The sequence below is a fragment of the Parambassis ranga genome, chromosome 13, assembly GCF_900634625.1.
Source record: "Parambassis ranga chromosome 13, fParRan2.1, whole genome shotgun sequence".
NCBI classification, from domain to species: domain Eukaryota; kingdom Metazoa; phylum Chordata; class Actinopteri; family Ambassidae; genus Parambassis; species Parambassis ranga.
The window spans coordinates 16,104,450-16,121,675 of NC_041033.1; the positions used below are offsets into that span (position 1 = coordinate 16,104,450).

Below are 17,226 nucleotides of genomic sequence, written 5' to 3' on the forward strand. Positions count from 1 at the left end.
TGACAGGGCAATTTACATTTCCTCCTCTTTGCTCATTGCATTGCATTAAAATATGTGTGTATCTTATATTGCTGCAAGTATTGGTTATTCATCAATTAGTAGTCAATTATCAAAGCAGCAATCTGCAACAACTTTGCTGTTACTTAAAGTGAAGTGAAATTTATTCATTTAGTTGGCAAATTTAAAGCCAAAAAATAGGGAATGAAAACAAAAACATGTGAAATTGTACAAGAACTAAAGATAAGAATTTAAAAACAGGAAATGCAGGCCAGGGGCCATCCAAACATGCAAAGTCAATTGTTTCCTACAAAGAAAACCTTTGGAAAAAGTTGATTTCAGCCTATGATCTTGATTTGACAAATCACAAAAAAGTGCAAACTGCAAAGTTTCTCATACGAAAGTCAGTTTTGAATCACCTATGTGCCAACACAGTCTCTACAAATGTATCAGTGAGTCACTCAGTTTGTTCTGTGAGAGCATCTGTGCAGCCATCAGCATGCCATGTTTACTCAGTTCTGAAAAAACTGGTTAACAAGCCACTACGAGCTACTTGTTAACTTAAGAACACAGTGTAGACTTACAGACTGTGTGCCTTTAGGATCTTTATCACTTCCTACTTGTAGTTGGACACTTGGATGTGAGCCTGCAGGTTGATGCATGTATTATGATGTAAACATGTTATATCTGATACATGTGATGGGACACTATCTAACTGTACTAACTCAGCATGAATGACAGCTGGTCCACATAACATAAAACAGAACAACCACTGTAGATGTATTATTTATGTACAGAGGATCACACTATGGCATGTGTCAGTATGGAGCGACAGATGCTGCTTGTGAGAAGGGCCTCGTTTGATGCAAGCACACAGAAGAAGAGATTTATGTTGTGTCTCAGGTGACATGCAAACCATACGTATATGTAGATAATGCTCTTTGCTTACTAATTATGTCTCATCTGTGGCATGGAAATGAGTTCTACAGTTCATTTCTGTCCAGCTGTCATCTCGACTTGCATGCAAAATGCAAATGTTGCGCATATATTGGTCAACAAACATAAATTGTTGTGCATCTGCGTGTTATCATTCCTTATCATTCACACACCTGCAGCAATAAGTGACACACTTTAAGCACTTGTCTGCAAGAATCTGATCCTCATGTTACCACAAGATACTGTAAGAGCCAAAACATGGCACAATTAAAAAACATGTTGTGGTGTGTAGAGGTGTGTCAATATGATTAAGGGTGATGCATTATAGTAGAAATGTTCTCCTATAAGTCTATCACTATCTGACTGAAGTGATATAGCTGGAATATTCTGTATTATCACTGCAGAAATGTCAACATGAATTGCAGTTGTCAGATGAAATATATGCTTTACATGCAGGACAGAAGGCAAAAAAATCAAAGTATTAAAATGCTGCATTCACAAATTTCAGATTGTATTCTGTCAGTTTGATTAAAAATATCTACTACAACAAAATATCTACTTAACTTGGGGGCATCCTTGACCTACTTCCTGTCAGGGCCTAAGATAGAGAAGCTCTGGCAGTGAAATATTTATTTTTAAGCTGTTCTCTCCCAGGAAGGAGGCCAATAGACAGGAAAGAACAGACTGTAATCCCCAGAGGTTTTGACACTCTATAGTAGGGGGCTACTCTAGTTACATGTAGGCAGTCAGGCACAGGAGTCATGTTACTAACTCTCACGACAGGAGTGTGACACTGCATGAACTGACACTCTGTGTTACCAACAATGTGTTTGTGTTTTCATTGAGTAATAAAGTTAAATGAGATACAACAAAAAAAGGAAAATGTCACTGATTTCCAAAGGGACCAGCCCCATTCACACAGTGTGTTTGTTGTAGCGCTGTGGTGCTTGTAATGCAATGGCAGCATGTTGGGGTGGAAATACACTGGCTTTGTTTAAAAGTTTGTGAGGAGTGGCTCTTCAGTGCTGCTTTATAGCGACACCTCTGTGTGAAAGTGGCTCTTGTTCTTTGGCAAATGGAGCAAAGAGCACATGGAACATGGTTTAGTTTATAAAAAGATCACGGGCGGGGCTTAACACACTGTAGATTTTACATGCAATTATTCGAACAACCATAGCAGGGGACACAGCCTCATTTTCATGGTGAGGACCAAGGAACAACCTCCCGGGCTGAGTGATGAAACCACGATGCAAGTGTTCAAACTCTGCAGTTATCCATGTGGCCTCTGGGGCCTATAGTTCCAAAAAGCAGGTCAAGCTTTATAGACCCTTATGCTAAAATGCAATATTATATTGTTTGTTTAACTCACTGTTACATCAGCTGGTCCTTGTTCCTGTAACGTTATATTATGTTGCACGCACTGAGTTTCATATCATGTGCATCCCAACCTGACATGCCATCAAATAAGCTCAAACAATGTCCCCAGTCATCCACCTCTGCTGCTCAACTCCTGCCTCTTATTTGGACTCTGTTATGAAAACAAACAGTAATTTAGAAGCATTATTCTATAATTAAGCTGTAAGCCACATGGGGCTGTGTTCTGCAGTGATTTCAGAGAAGCTATAGACAGACTGCAGACTAAAGCAGAGTTTAATGACTGGAAAATGTCTGTTAGCTCATGTCTTATAGTTTTGTTGAGCAGAATTGACGGTGTTAATTCAGAACTGCGTTAAAAAACCCTAGAATGTTCTGGTAAAGTGAAGTATGTGCTGCCTAAGCCCTCCTTCAGTCTAACCTAGGGCACACACACACACATGTTACAGGTCTGTTTTTAAAGTGAGGCGGAAGCAGGATCACAGGAAAGTACTTTCACCTCGGAGATACTCGACCCTTGAGCTCTGTGTGTTTAACCAGACAGTCACCCCTCCTCTGGTCAGCCGGCACCAGACGCCAATAACTGTCCCAGAGGCTCCGAGACTTTCCAGATCTATATGTCTCCTGTGTGTGTGCCTGTGTGAGAGAAAGTGTGTGTATATGTAGGGGGAAGCAGTAAATTACAGAAAGACAGACAGGCAACAGGTGTGGAACCACTAGGACCTGGCAGTAAGAGCGGTAGGAATGAAAGGTAATCAGGGGGAAGAACAGGCGGAAAATTTGCATCCTCTGAATAATGGTGAGGAGAAACGGAAAGAAGATAAATGATAACACATGTCGAGAGACAGAGGGGAGAAATTCAAAGGGGACAAAAAGGTGAAAAAGAGAGAGGTGCTGGAGAAATAGGAACTTACAGTGTTTCCTGGAAGAGAAACGTATGCAAGGAGTCTTTGGATATTCCCATCAGTTTTGGATTCTTTCAGTAAAAATACTTATATGTTTCCTTTAGCTGTGTTTTGGAGGTTGCCTTTCACAATTTTAGAACTCATTAGAGAACCTAAAAGAAGACGTCATTCCAAAATAAAACAAAGCCCTAACTGTAAATATGTGTATTCAAAGGTGTACAAATGGTGTCTCTGCACATGTGTTGTATGTCTTCCTAAAAGCCCATTGGTCTAAACAATCTCCCTTGTTTAATCTGCTTCTGCTATTTAGCTTAACATTATTGTGAGTTAACATTTATCATGATACATGGGGTGCTTTTACTTTTTGTACTCATTTTCATATCTCTTCTTATCTCTAATGAAGGTCATCCAACTGTTCGCCCTCATCCTCTTCTCATCATGAGCTCCTGGGTGGTGAACAGGAAAGGAGAACCACAGTACCGCCGGCACTTCCTGACGGACAACAGCACTTTTCATGGTAGGAAAAACAAACACACACACACACACACACACACACACACACACACACACACACACACACACACACACACACACACAATAATAAGAATATAATTGTTCCTATTATAACTGTACTTTGTAGATATGAACACTAGATGGAGTCTCATTGCCACTAATGTGTTTGTAAATCAGACAACACAGCCAAGACATCTTATCAAGACATCCAGATTTTGAGTGAGATCAATAAAACCTTATTTACAGCGTCTGGGCACATAACGCCTCACAAGACATTGAATTTCTGTGTGACATTATTGGAAAACTCTCCAGAGACCTTTGTTCAGGCTGTGTTTACTTGTGTACCAGCCATGCATTTCTCCTGCCATATTAGAGCACATTAGAGAGGACAACACAGAAAAATCCAGAAATCCATACAAGAAAATATATGTGTTTTTCTTGGTGTCAATCATTTCGAACACCTACATCATATCTGAAATAAATTTGTAAAAGCTGAACTATAAATCCAAACAGTAGCAGTAGCATCCATTTCAATTCGATCTTGGTTTATGAGTTTCGGGGTGGTGGTGTTGACAGATCCGCCAGACAAATCCATGACAAATCTCTGATGGGTCGGTCTGTGGCTGTCACACCTACAACAGACAAACCATTTAAAGCCTAGCCTAGACAAACTGCAGCCAGCATCCACATCCTGCTTCTGCTCAGGGAACTGTAGAAGAAAACAAGCTTTACTATAGATGGATGGATTGACCTTAGTGATGCAGAGAGTAAACATGTGTCCTCCTCTGCCACGCTTAGAAGCCAGGATATGAGCACATTTATGGAAATATCACTTATCACCTTTTTGTGGCCGACTATGTGTGCGCTTTTAATGTTGTAAAAAGGACAATGATTGGCCCACTGAGCATGAAATGGGAACCCCCTCCACCCCCTTCTTTACAAAGCTAACATATTCTGATACCAATCTAGACTGTGGTTATAATGTTCAAGCTGCCATCAGATCTGGTTGATCTCAGTCTGTATTCACTCTTGACAGTTTGCCCTTTCCTGTCAGTCAGAACCATTATAAAAACATATGCCCTCTCTCTCTCTCTCTCTCTCTCTGCTCTTCCACATGACTTTGCTTCCCTTTGCTTCTTTTCTTTCCTCCCAGTTGTTTCTATGTGAAAGAGAGTGGCTGATGGTTTGTGTTTGCTCATGGTACATAAATCAGTGTTGAGAGGAGGGGGGTGGGGGGGGACTGTCTGTGATCAGGCAGGTGTGGTTGAAGGGGGGTTCACCCTTAAATCAAAGTGAGCAATCACTGGGAAACCACAGGTACCTGCTAATACACATTGGACACACACACACACAGCCAGAGCCAGAGGTTACCAAATCGATTAGTGTTATCAAGGGGAAAAAAAATTGTCCCCCTCCAGTGCTGTGTGTGTGTGTGTATGTGCGCGTTTATGTGCGCGTTTATGTGCGCGTGCTCGGCGGGTCACTCCATTATTGTCTACTGCAATCCTAAATGAAATGGCTCTAATGTAGCCCAAATGAACAAGTATAATCTGGGAGGTGTAGACAAACTTTCATTAGGAAAATGACGTTCCCGGCTGGACACACGCGCAAACACGCACAATTTAAAACCTAAAAAGACTTTTTAATGAATGTTTACACGGAGCTGGCCGTGCCTCCGTCACTCTTTCACTCTCACGGGACAACAGAAACACAATATGTGCACTTTATCTGTGGGAAGCATTGATACCTATAGTGCGTGAGCGTAAAATGGGTCATAGCGTTGGCACCTCTGCGCAACGGTGCTTTTTTTCCCCTCCTAAGGATATGCACGGAGACAGCACCCCCCAAAACAACCACACAAACAAGCGGACGAGACAGGAGTTCTTTATTTGGTGGGGATTTCAAACTGCCATCAATCAGCCTGCCGGGTAAAGCTTATGAAATGCCCAAATGGCCAACTCCGGTGGTTAAGCCACTGCTCATTTACTCTCGCTCATTCCACGCCCGTCTTAAGCTCTTGCTTATTATCATCCACTCTCCGTCAGCTCCATCGAGCGTATGAGAAATCAGCTTATCGTTGTGCCTCTGTGTTGCGCCTGGTGAGAGCAGAGGATGTGCGCGTTGCGCGCAGAGGCTGTGAGGATGTGAGAGAGGTTTGGTTTTTGAATCCACTCCGCAGACCGCGCACACAGGCAGGCAGGCAGGCGGGCAGGCGCCGGAGAGCCCACTTTGCTTCTGGGGCTCGTTTTTGAAGTGACATTTGATCATCACCATGGCGCACTTACCTGTAAACGTCTAATCATGGAGAAGTGGACTTATCGGTGGCATTTTGGCATTTCAAAGCGCAACAACAAGGAAATAAAAATGCTGTCCAAAGTGCATGGAGGGACCCTGTGAGATCAAAAACTTCAGTCCTAAATGGCAGAGCTTGAAGTTTGCAGAAATCTCAGTTTGGAGAGGGGTAAGTGATCATTGTCAACCTGTGTGCTCGTTTGGTTCTTTCATCTTTCTGCCTCCTCTGGGGAGGAATACTCCACGTTCCTTTGGGGACCTATAGTGGTTTCATTGTACACAGGCTGGTGCACAATTTCTCCTTTGCGCTTGTTGTGGAAAAAAAACCTTCACCCACGCTTCCACAAACACTCGAAAGGAATCTTAATTGGGGATTGTCAATTAGCATGGGGATTCATTATGCAATAATTAAGACGTCTCCAATACAGAAAGTCAGAATTAATTGCTTGTTATGACCCAGACAAAGTATATTAATGTATTGATTGCTGAGACAGTGTATCAGGTTTTATATGAGCTCTGGAGGAGCAGCAGTGGAGCAGCGGAAAACTGTCCCTGGTGCTGAAAATGGCCCCTTGTGTTTGTCACTAGGGGGCATGAAAGCTTCTTAATTCGACGATTTGACTTGCCCTGCCCTCAGATCATATAGATCTGGATGTGCCATATCCTTTACATTCCAGCATTCTCTGCACCATGCGCAGAAATCCTCCCTGAGATGGCTATATGTTCTGTCACAACAATGCCCTGGTGAGAAGATGTCTGAAATGCTGTGACAGAGCTCATAGCATTGTCACTTGGCATTGCTCAGTAACAGACATGGACTGGGATGTGTCTTGGCTTCAGCAGAAATAGGATGCTCTCCAAAACCCAGGCAGGCAGAGCATGTTGATCACCACACATTGTGACAGAGCTGTGCGTTGAGATATGATGGTAAAATTGAAACCCCCAGCAGTCCATGGGCTATTAGAGCAACCCCCCTGCTCTCTGCTGTATGGTGTCAAAAAATATGGAGCCTCCTTGGCACCTAAAAAGCAGAGTCGATGTGTCAAGCTGTCGGTTTACACCCATGCAGTGCCAGGGTTTTGTGTGTTTCTTTCTGCATGTGTGAGGACAGCCCCTGCTAGCCTCAGTAGATAAGGAAGCTACCTCTTCATTTTGTTTGGCAACACTTACATAGAAAGAAGAATGATGGAGAAAGTAAGGAGGGTTTGGAGGAGCATGCATGGCTGCTAATCTCCTCCACATGGTGGAAATGGTTTTTCCATGTAAAATGTGTTTTTCCTCATGTGTCTCTCCTGTACTGATGATGATGATGATGATGAATCTCAGCACGTTCTCTCCGTCTTCTCTCTGTTCCCCCGCCTCTGTCACTGCCTCTTCCTTTCTGTAGCTGCAGGGCACAAAAAGCAAGCAGACACCAGTAGGGTACACACCACACACTTCTTTCAGATCTTCTTTTGCATTTTCAAAAACATTTTCATCTTGTTTTCAGTCTCCTTTCTGTGCATCCTTTGCCATTCTACTATTTAGCAGAGATTTTTAATTTCATTTCTGATATCAGGCTGAATAGCTAAACTTTGTGTATATGCTAATACATCTCTAAAAGCTGCATGTTTTAGGGAAAAAAAAAACGCAAATAAATAAATGAATCGTATTTCCTAGTATTTGTTCTATTTCCCTCGTTTTGCCTTTGTGAACTCTTTAATGAGTTCTTTCATGTTATGTGATGCAACTACAGCCCTGCGCGCTGTCTAGACAAGTGGAAATTTTCCAGTGTAAAGTGTTTTCGGAGATTTGCTTAGAAATTAACTTTTTATCACTGCTCTAAATCCACAGCCTTACACAGCGTGTTGTACACAGACAGTGTACAATAAGCAGTTTCAAGCTATGCGTTTGTGGACAAACCACTTGTGCGTCAGACCAATCAGTGTTAATTCTGGTAGTAAGGAGCGTGTTTTAGGTGCGACGATGTAGTCATACAGGCCTGTGGTAGCAACAGAGCAGCACACATTAACAAATCAACCCCACATCTGGGCTCATGTGGCAGACTGCACACAACACGTCGGAACAGTGGGTCTGAATATCTTTTCAAATGATGTGTTCGCTCTTGGGTTGCAAGTCCCTAAAGAAGCAGTATCAACGCTGGATGTGCAGAAGTAGTGTGTGGCCTTCTAAAGCATGCCGGAGGAATCTCTATGCGCTGGCACCCTGACTCCTCTCAAAAACCTGCCTGTCATCCTGTCATCCTTCCATCAAAACTCACCATAAGCTTAGAGCTTAGACTCATTCAAAAGAGCCAAGGATGCTGGAACTCTTTAATGACTTAGCAATGCTACACTGTTGCTCCTGGTTCATCCATCCAGCTGGTTGTGCCTGCTAACTTTGCCAAAAAAATCAAACATTTTATTGTTCTCTTGCTTGAAGGATCATAATTTGCATGGCATAAAATATTAATTTCCAGTTATGTTATCTGAATGCTGACTTAGCCTTTGTGTAGCATGCTTGTTTTAGCCTCAAGCATATAAGATATGAGTGTAAAATTTAAGCTTAAAAATATCAACTCTGATTCTTTATCATCAGTATAAATCTGCTGCTGGGCAGTTTACAAGTACACTGTGGTGCTTTACTTGTATATTGAGGGAAATTGAAAGCGAATTATCCCTTTTATTTAATCGCTTTTCATTCCCTCAGCAAGTAAATGAGCTAGCCAGGAGCTTGGTTTCTGTATATCCAACATTTTTAGAGCTCTCCTGTGTCCGGAAGTAAAGCACCAAGCAGGCAGTTAGAAATGTTCACTCCAACTATTTTTGTGAAGAAGCTGAGATCAGACAGTTTGCATGACTCTGCTGCCACAGATACTGTATCTCAGTCTGCTCACAGTCATCCAGCCTTTGCTATGAGAGGAAGAAAGAGAAGGCTTGAACATTGCAGGAACAGTCAACATCAACGGGCATGTGAAACACACACACACACGCTTTTCACACACATGTCGAATCCAGTTCCCTCCTTTGAAGTCACTGCTGAACTCCTCCACTCGGGGAGCCCCCCTGTAGCATCTCTGGCGAATGCATTATCATGCTGCAGTTGTCGTCTGTTTATTTTTAATCCGGTGCTGCTCCACACTCTGCACCCTGGGGGGACCTGGGAACCCATTTGTAGCATCAGCGGCTTGAGCGCTGCCTTGAGCGCTCTTAATTAGGCGAAGTGAGTGACTGTGAGATAAGAGTGTGTGTTTTCCTTTTTTTTGCTTATCATCTCTCTGCGTTTCATAACCTTTTATGTTGCTAATAATATGGCCTATATATATAGGTGTCATGTAATTAGTTTGCTTTAAAATGTATTTGGATTTGAATGTATCCCCTAGGGGCCAATAGTTAGGACTTGGTCTGGGTTCTGTGAATCTAATAGTGAAGAAACACTGCTGTTGGCTGTCACTTTAGGCATGGAGCATGGAACCATTTATCAGTTTCACCAAGGAATTTTATTGTTTTCATGGTATATACAGTTCGGCCATTGATCCCTAGTATTTGAATTATCATATTTACTGCCAGTATTCCCTATCCAATATAAATATATCTTAGATTTTATATATTTTTTTTACTTTTTACTATCAGAAAGAGTGTTGGTTAAGATTTCTTAAACCTTTATACAGCTATTTCCTCTGGATTTCAGTATTTCTGCTCAGTGAACTGGATGTTCACTTTACAATAGCATCATGTACAAGAAAGTGCTATAAATCTCTTCATCTTTGCTTTGGGAAGAAGTCAAATAACGGCGTGTTCCTTTAAAGTAAACATTTAAAACCAACAAAGGAGACAAGGGTTTTCCTCAAGGTAGAAGTAGTGTTGGCGGTACATATAAGGCACTGTGGCGGCATGCTGCGCACTGTGTGTGCCTGCACGTTATCTGCATCCATTCAGGTTTTCTTCCAGTGACACATCAGGTGGATTAGAGACTCCAACTGTCCCACAAGTATGAATGTGTGTGTCTCTCTATGTTAGTCCTGATTGACACCAGATTCAGGCAGTTTACCTGCTCTTACCTAAGACATGCTGCAGGCCGCCATCAACCTGAACGGAAACAAGCAAGAAGATAAAATGAATTGATCACTATTTGCTCAGTTTTGGTTATGGTTGTTATACTTATACCACACAGCAGTCACGTTGTTGGCCGTCACGCTGATGGAGCAGGTGACAGAATGTGGTTTTTGCCAAGGCATTAACTCAGTGTTGTCACAAATGTGCTAGCAGCATTCATCCCTCCGTGGTACAGCCTGATTTCCCCACACATTTATCCAGAAGTCATCATCTGTCACAGAGCTGTGTGCCTGACTAATTTAATTTCCTAAGCTGTTGCATGTCCTAAGAGGAACAGCAAAAACAGAGACTGGATGACATAACCCAAATTCAGGAGTACATGTGAAAAGAAGTTATAATGGGATTAGATGAGCTTTATCATGTTTAAAGTCTGATTTTCTAATCCAAAAAACAGACTTTATTGTGGTTTGATTGGATGTGATGTTTTATTGTGTTTTTCTAAGCTTCGGTATTACTACATTTACATATAGATAAACAATAATACAGAGACAGATGGCAATGTTTACTTTGAAATGATTGTACAGGGAAGACTCTGCCTTTGAAGAAGCTTCTGCCTTTTGTAGAGAACACCTTTCAAGAATTAGGACCACTGATGCTCACCGTAGGCCCAACTTTGTCAGACGACTGTGAGGTTTCGATGCCATGTCCTCAAGTGAAATACTTTTTTACCTTCCAAATTTATAACAGAACAGCCGTCACCCAGTGTACAGTCTGTTCCCCTTGCAGGGATCCAGTACCCACAGATGAACCAACAACCTGTCAAGCATGCCACCTTCACACATTTTCATTTATGCAAAGTCGTGACAGTAAGAAGAGTTTGAATTTCTCCCTCAAGCTTTTTTTTATGGATTCTTCAAGGAAATACTGACACAAAATATGAGCCATTATCTCTATTTAAACAATTATTGTGTCAGGCTCCTCTTCATAGTGGCTGGCCTTTATATAGATATATTTATATATATCTTTGAGTGAACTGCTCTAAGCGCTCTTGCCCTGAGATGAGCTGAAAAGTGGTTTAGGGTGCAGAGTTGGAGAGATACCATTTGAGCTGCCACTTTACGACTCCTCTGCCTGAAGACAGGAAGCGAGATGATGACCCTTTTCCATCACAGTCTGCAAAAAAAGCCATCCTAGATTATCCATCTATTTATTCTCCAGCTGTGCATCCTGCCCCTCTGTCATGTGCCACAGGAGTAACAACAAACATACAAACATATCATGGCTTTTCCATCCAACCGAAATAATTTCAGTCATGTAACGTGAGTGAAAGGGACTTTTTACCCCCTGGAGGGGAAACACTTGTGTGAAAAAAAGCATTCAGTGCAAGAAGGACAGATGTGCTGTCTCTGACTTTTCCTGTAGCACAAACACACACAGCGACACACCCACATCCCACATGTCGAGCCATTAAGTCTTACTTTTAGTAGTGCATTATCATGAATGTTATGTCATCATTCTTATCCCTGTTTAACACCGGTTGACCCTAATGAATCTAGCAGATATGCAGAGATATACACACACACACACATCTGCTGCACTAACCTCCTCCCATGCTCTTTATGATCACGTAACAAACTACACAACAATACAAATGCTGTTCAATTCTGAATGGAAACCTGTGTATCCGTGTAGCATGTTGGCAGCTAACACAGCTGCACTCTTCAACATCAGAGAGAGGTGGATAGGAAAAAGCAGGAGGTGGGAGTGGAGAACAGATGACCGAGAGAAAGGTGGAAATTTATGTGTGTCTGTGTGTGCGTGTGTGTGTTTTCGAAGAGACAAGATTGTCAGATGAAGGTGCTGCCACAGATCAGAGCTGAGTACAGAGGAAGATGAAGAGCAGGAGTTGTGGTGTGCTTGCTTGTTTTTTTAGAGAGTCTTTTAAGTCTGACGTGACGGAAAGTACGCATGGTTTTTTTTGTTTTTTTTTTTGTGGAGGTTTCAGCCACAGGTGCAGCTGAATGAACGCTGAGGCTTCTGGCTTCTAATTTTTCTTCTTTTTCTGATGAGGAAAATGGAAGAATTTTACTCTTCACTTTTTGGTCCCGCTGCTTTTTCTGCTTACAAAGTTCGATCCGCCTTTATTCACAGTCCTGTTGAAAAGTGTGCTGCGTTGACTGTAGGCACCCTCCTGGCACGTAACATATACCATATTGGCGGCACCGTGGCTGTACCACCGAAATGCAGGCTTACACAGACTGGTAAGTCAATGACTGTGTGTGAGAGGCTGGAACTGGCATGTGTAAAAAGACCTTTTTTTGTTGTGTGCAGATTGTCTTTAATTCCATGTATGTGGACAAACAACACATTGAACACATTGTATGCTGGTGCTATTCTTAGCTAAGGAGCAGTGCAGGAGCTCATATTTATGTAGCGGAACATCCCCAAGGTTGATCGGCTTGCTCCCTTTCAGCTACCTAACTTTGAACCTGCAGAAGGCAGATCTTAATGAGCTGTTGCTCATTACATGCAAGAGAAGATTTGTCTAGTTTGTGTTGGTTCTTGTGCATTTTAACTCTTGCCATAGCAGTAATTATGTGTAAAGGCAATTCATTTTGTCCTGTGGACACCTAACCAGTTGCATCTTGATAAAGGCGTAAAACAAACTCACAGGACGTGCAACCAAAAACACAAATAACAACAGTCCTCTGTTTTGTTTTGTGCTGGTTCATTAGTGGTTGAACTGGCTGGATAGTTGGGTGGTGGTGCCTTATGTTACATGAATAGTGCATGAAGGATCAGGCAGATGCTGGTGAATATGAATTTATGTAGTTATGAATACATTAAAATAAATCTTTGGATCTGTTGTCCATTCCAGTCATCGCCCTCAGACCAAATCTTCACAGACAACTCACGCAGAGCTTTTCAAGAATCTACATACTGGCCCTACCTGATTACACTCCCACAGAAATGAGACTACAGGGATGGCTGAGAGGAATGTGACATCATGCTTTGATTAAAAATGACAGTTAAGATTGAAAACGGTGAATGGAAACTGCTGCCAGGTGTTCTGTGTGTTTGGATCTAAGTGAGGACGGGCTTTTGTTCATTAGGTTATCAGAGGCGTCTTCATCACCTACCCCCATTAAAATATGTTTGAATTGTCTCGGCCTCTGTGGAAAGACAAAGCTTTGATCTGCTGTCTGGTCGGCGCCGACAGAGATGATGAGTTTTTTTTTTTTTTTTAACATGTGTCCGCGCACATAAACACAAACACACAGTAGAAAAAGACTCAGAAATGGAAGGCAAATTGTGGGTGTTAGACGCTTTTACATATTTTTCTATTCTCATACCCAGCTAGGAATCACATTTTTCATACCTGGGCGGAGCTGCCATGTATGGCTGTCTTTTAAATCCTTCCCTTGAAAGGGTGCAAAAAGAAAGCTCAGACAGTAGAGCATGAAGACTGCTGTCTGGGGATAACGCATACAAATGCCAGGTGTGGTTAAAAAGACACCAGCTTCTGCAAGATAGATACTGGAACTGCAAAAGTGTAAATGTATACTTGAGAGGAAATGTTATGAGAGATAAATGTGAAGGTGTTGAGGTGCTGACCCTTTGATTTAACAGCCACTGGTCTATACAGGGCTTCTTACAGCGGTTCTTATCTATGATTTTTGTGCCGACACGCCTCTCCTGGGCAGATATTAACCCTCCCGTTTTCCTCCTTTCTGCTTTTCACCCTAACTGGGTTTGAGGGTTGACTCCTCCTGGTGCTTATCATGCTGATGAAGAGTAAAGTGACTGGAGAATGCCTGCAGAAAGGTCAAAGAATAGCAGGCATGGATAGAGCACCTGAGGAAATAAAGTGTAAACATAGATAGGAAAAGCAACAAGGGGAGATACCTGAACATATCAGGGCTGCATTTATAAAGGGCTGCCCTGTTTTGACTGTTGAGATGGATGAAAAACAAATCAGACGTCTGTATTCCCTTTCAGCTTTTTCTTATGAAACGTATCTTACCGCCACTTTTGCATATTCATACCTAATAAGGGAATACTGGGGAAAGTGGCCTGTGTTTTCCAGTGGTGAATTGTGGCTAATATTTTGGGCCTGAGTTATGATTTTGAAGCTTGTCTAGTCTGATTCATGGATTTTATTTAATGAAACAGTTTGAGTAGACAACCAGCAGATACTGTGGACATATGATCAATACCGCAGGAAGCAGGAAAACACACACAGACTGTATAACAGTGACCTCTATTGGATTGCATCATTGATAAAGCTGTGAGATATATAATACAATGCAGGATCACCTCCAAAGAATTCTCACAATTATAACATACTTGTTCATTTATTAATGAGCAGATAGGAGTCCTTACAAGTGTACAAAGTCTTGAGTAAACAGTATAATGTGATTGTTGTCTTGTCTTAATGGCCTCCTCTGCTTTAAACGATCATGCCAACATTTCCCTCTGTTTGCACTTAGAACTGCTTCCTTTATGTGCCATTTGTCATGTCAAATGTTTGGTAATCCTTTGTACTTTACATCCATCCATTATAGAGGCTCTGCTATATTATAAATGGCTGCCCTTTCTGTCCATTAATATTCACTAAAACCTTAACCTACTGAACTGATGCAGACTTCCTGCAGAGTTTCTGGAAATGTGACCAGAAAAAAGGCAGTTTTTTAGACTTCCCCCATGTATTTGCGCAGCTGAATTATATGCACTTAATTGTGTGGAAACATGGCAGGTTGTCTGTACATTACTGATTTATTATGTATTAGGTCATACACATGTTGGATTGTGTGTTTGTGTGTAACAGAGAGAGAGAGAGAGACTCTCAAAGGCAGAACTCTTCAAATATTGACAGAATAGTTTGTTACATTGCTAAACCTCTCCTCTGGACAGACTGTTAACAGGCTCTCTGCTGAGTGCGTGGTCTATCGAGTACACACTCAAATGTGCATTTTTAAAGCTATGACAGGTCTGACTTTTTGTTTAAAGATAATCACCCATGTTTTTAATAGTTCTGTGTATGTGTGTGCTTTAGTGTGGAACAAAAAAATCCCTAAATATTGGTGTTTATGCAATATGCATGTATATGTATACTAATATAATATGCATGTAGGAGACTTTGATTTGTTCAGATTATTCATGGGAGTTTACTGCCTATATCTGAATGTTGTCCAGAATCTGTATTGATCCAAAACACTGGAGCAGAGCAGAACTAATTGCTGTTAGTTAGATATCAGGTACAGGATAAATACTGGAGTTCATGGCCCATTTAATGTTTGGGTTAAAAGCCCCTAGATGACAGATGTGATGTATTTATTGTTTTCTCTCGGTCTTGTGTAAATCTAGGCAGTAATCACCTCCTGTCCGTGCGGTTTAGAAATGCAGTCCATCAGCTGCATGCTGTGGTGAGGCCGTGCATGTGCAGTATGTGCAGCTCACCATCATAAACCTATTTCAGTAGTGTAGCTTTTTTCTTGAAAGGCCACTTCTGATTGTACATTCGTGTGAAGACGGTCTGCATAAAAAGACTTTGAAAGGATTTATGAATTCATGAGGCAATAATTCAATTACACATAAGCCAATAAGGACATTTGAAAGCACACAAGCAGCAGTTAGCATGATTTTTTTCCCATTGGCAAGATGGATTTATGTAAATGTGTGATCACATGACTCTTGCAGGAATCCAGGAAAAGTGTTTTGAATGCTGATATCACACAACATATCTTTACTCCACTTTTTAACCACTCAGTACACTACAGTACTGTTTCTATTACCACTAAATTATGTGAGATCAACTACATTTAAATACAGCCCAAGGGGCTAAAAGTCACAAGTGTATTGATGTGTCTTGATTACTTTGTGGGTGATTAGAGTTGAAGCTGATAAACATGATTTCTATTGAGTCGTTGGAGTGAACTTTTCCATTGCAGCCCAAAGGACTTGACTCCACTTGCACTGGCATGTGTCCGACTAAACTAAAGTGTCCTCAAGTAAGCCACAGATTTATTGCAGTTCCAGAGAGATTCGTGAGAGGTGGCACTGTATGTTTTCCTAATGGATGCATCTTCTACTTCTGTACATCAAGAAATGATGCACAACAGTCGTTCCTAAAGGCTAAACTTCTGGAAAAAACAACATACTGTCTAACAGTATTTGCGCATTAGGCACTTTGCCAGTCTAATTAGTCACTTTGTCAGCAGTTTAAGGGTGTTGTTAAGCTATTTATTCCTTGTACAAAACAAAGTATGGGTTTAGCATGTGCTTACTGATGCAGGTTAAAAATATCTTGCATGCTTACATGAAAGCACAACCAACCGACACACATCCCACAAGCACACATAGGCTTGGGTGCACACATTCCACTAATGAGGATGGAAATCTCGCTGCCTCTCTCGAGTCATCCCTGTCTGTATCTCTGCCACCAGCCGTCATACAAAGTAAAAAGTTTGAAGTTTTTGTCTTTTATCCTTCCTGGACAGTCAAGCAATCAAACACAATGTCACTTCTCACCATCATTTCAGTCCCTCTGTTCTCCTCTTCAGAACACTCCGCCATTATTCCCCCGCTCCCCCACGTACTTCTGCTGTTTCAAGTATCTTTAATCAAACCGTTGCCTATAGCTAATAGCCAGAAATTGAGTATAATATGTGCAGTACATACAGCAGTGAAGCATAAGGTTTGCAACCAGTATGTGGGTGTGTTGTGTTAAAGCTGATGGGCAGAGACAATTATAAATACCACGATATTTAACACAGATACCACAGCAACAGCAGCCGCCACCAACACCTTGCACCCCAGAGCTGAGGGTATTCCAGGGAAGCACAACATTTGGATCCTTTGAGTTTATAAATGAAACATTTCAGTGCTGTGTGCTCCACAAACAACACAACATTTACCTATCTTTCATTGGAGACTAGGCTGATATCTCAGAGGTGGATACCTTTCCACATAAAGGCTAAAATTATCTGCAGAGTTGAGAAAGAATTCTAGCAGCATCAGTCTGAGCCTCCACCTGCTTCAGCCTGCAGTCCTCTGTGAAACACAGAGATTCAGGGTCTCTCTGTGAGATCGTTCTGTGCCTTCGCTCACTGAGTCGCTCTCAGGAGTAGAAAAAGAAAAGCAGCCCTGTGGGTTCACATAGTAGCATCTTTGTT

The 17,226-nt window shown here is 41.7% G+C and overlaps 1 protein-coding gene across 5 annotated transcripts in view; it reads left to right on the top strand.

Annotated features, from left to right (window-relative positions):
- The window catches only part of plch1 (phospholipase C, eta 1), a 46,658-nt gene that overhangs the window by 3,650 nt on the left and 25,782 nt on the right, over positions 1-17,226 (top strand). For 3 of the 5 annotated variants that reach the window (XM_028419665.1, XM_028419666.1, XM_028419669.1), the window contains exons 1-2: positions 3,032-3,106; positions 3,616-3,729. In XM_028419665.1, coding sequence (XP_028275466.1) covers positions 3,052-3,106; positions 3,616-3,729 — 169 coding nt within the window. In that variant the 5' untranslated portion in view covers positions 3,032-3,051. Of the gene's footprint in view, positions 1-3,031; positions 3,107-3,615; positions 3,730-5,844; positions 6,187-17,226 lie in introns of those variants that run through there. The other 2 variants (XM_028419667.1, XM_028419668.1) reach the window with 2 other exon arrangements.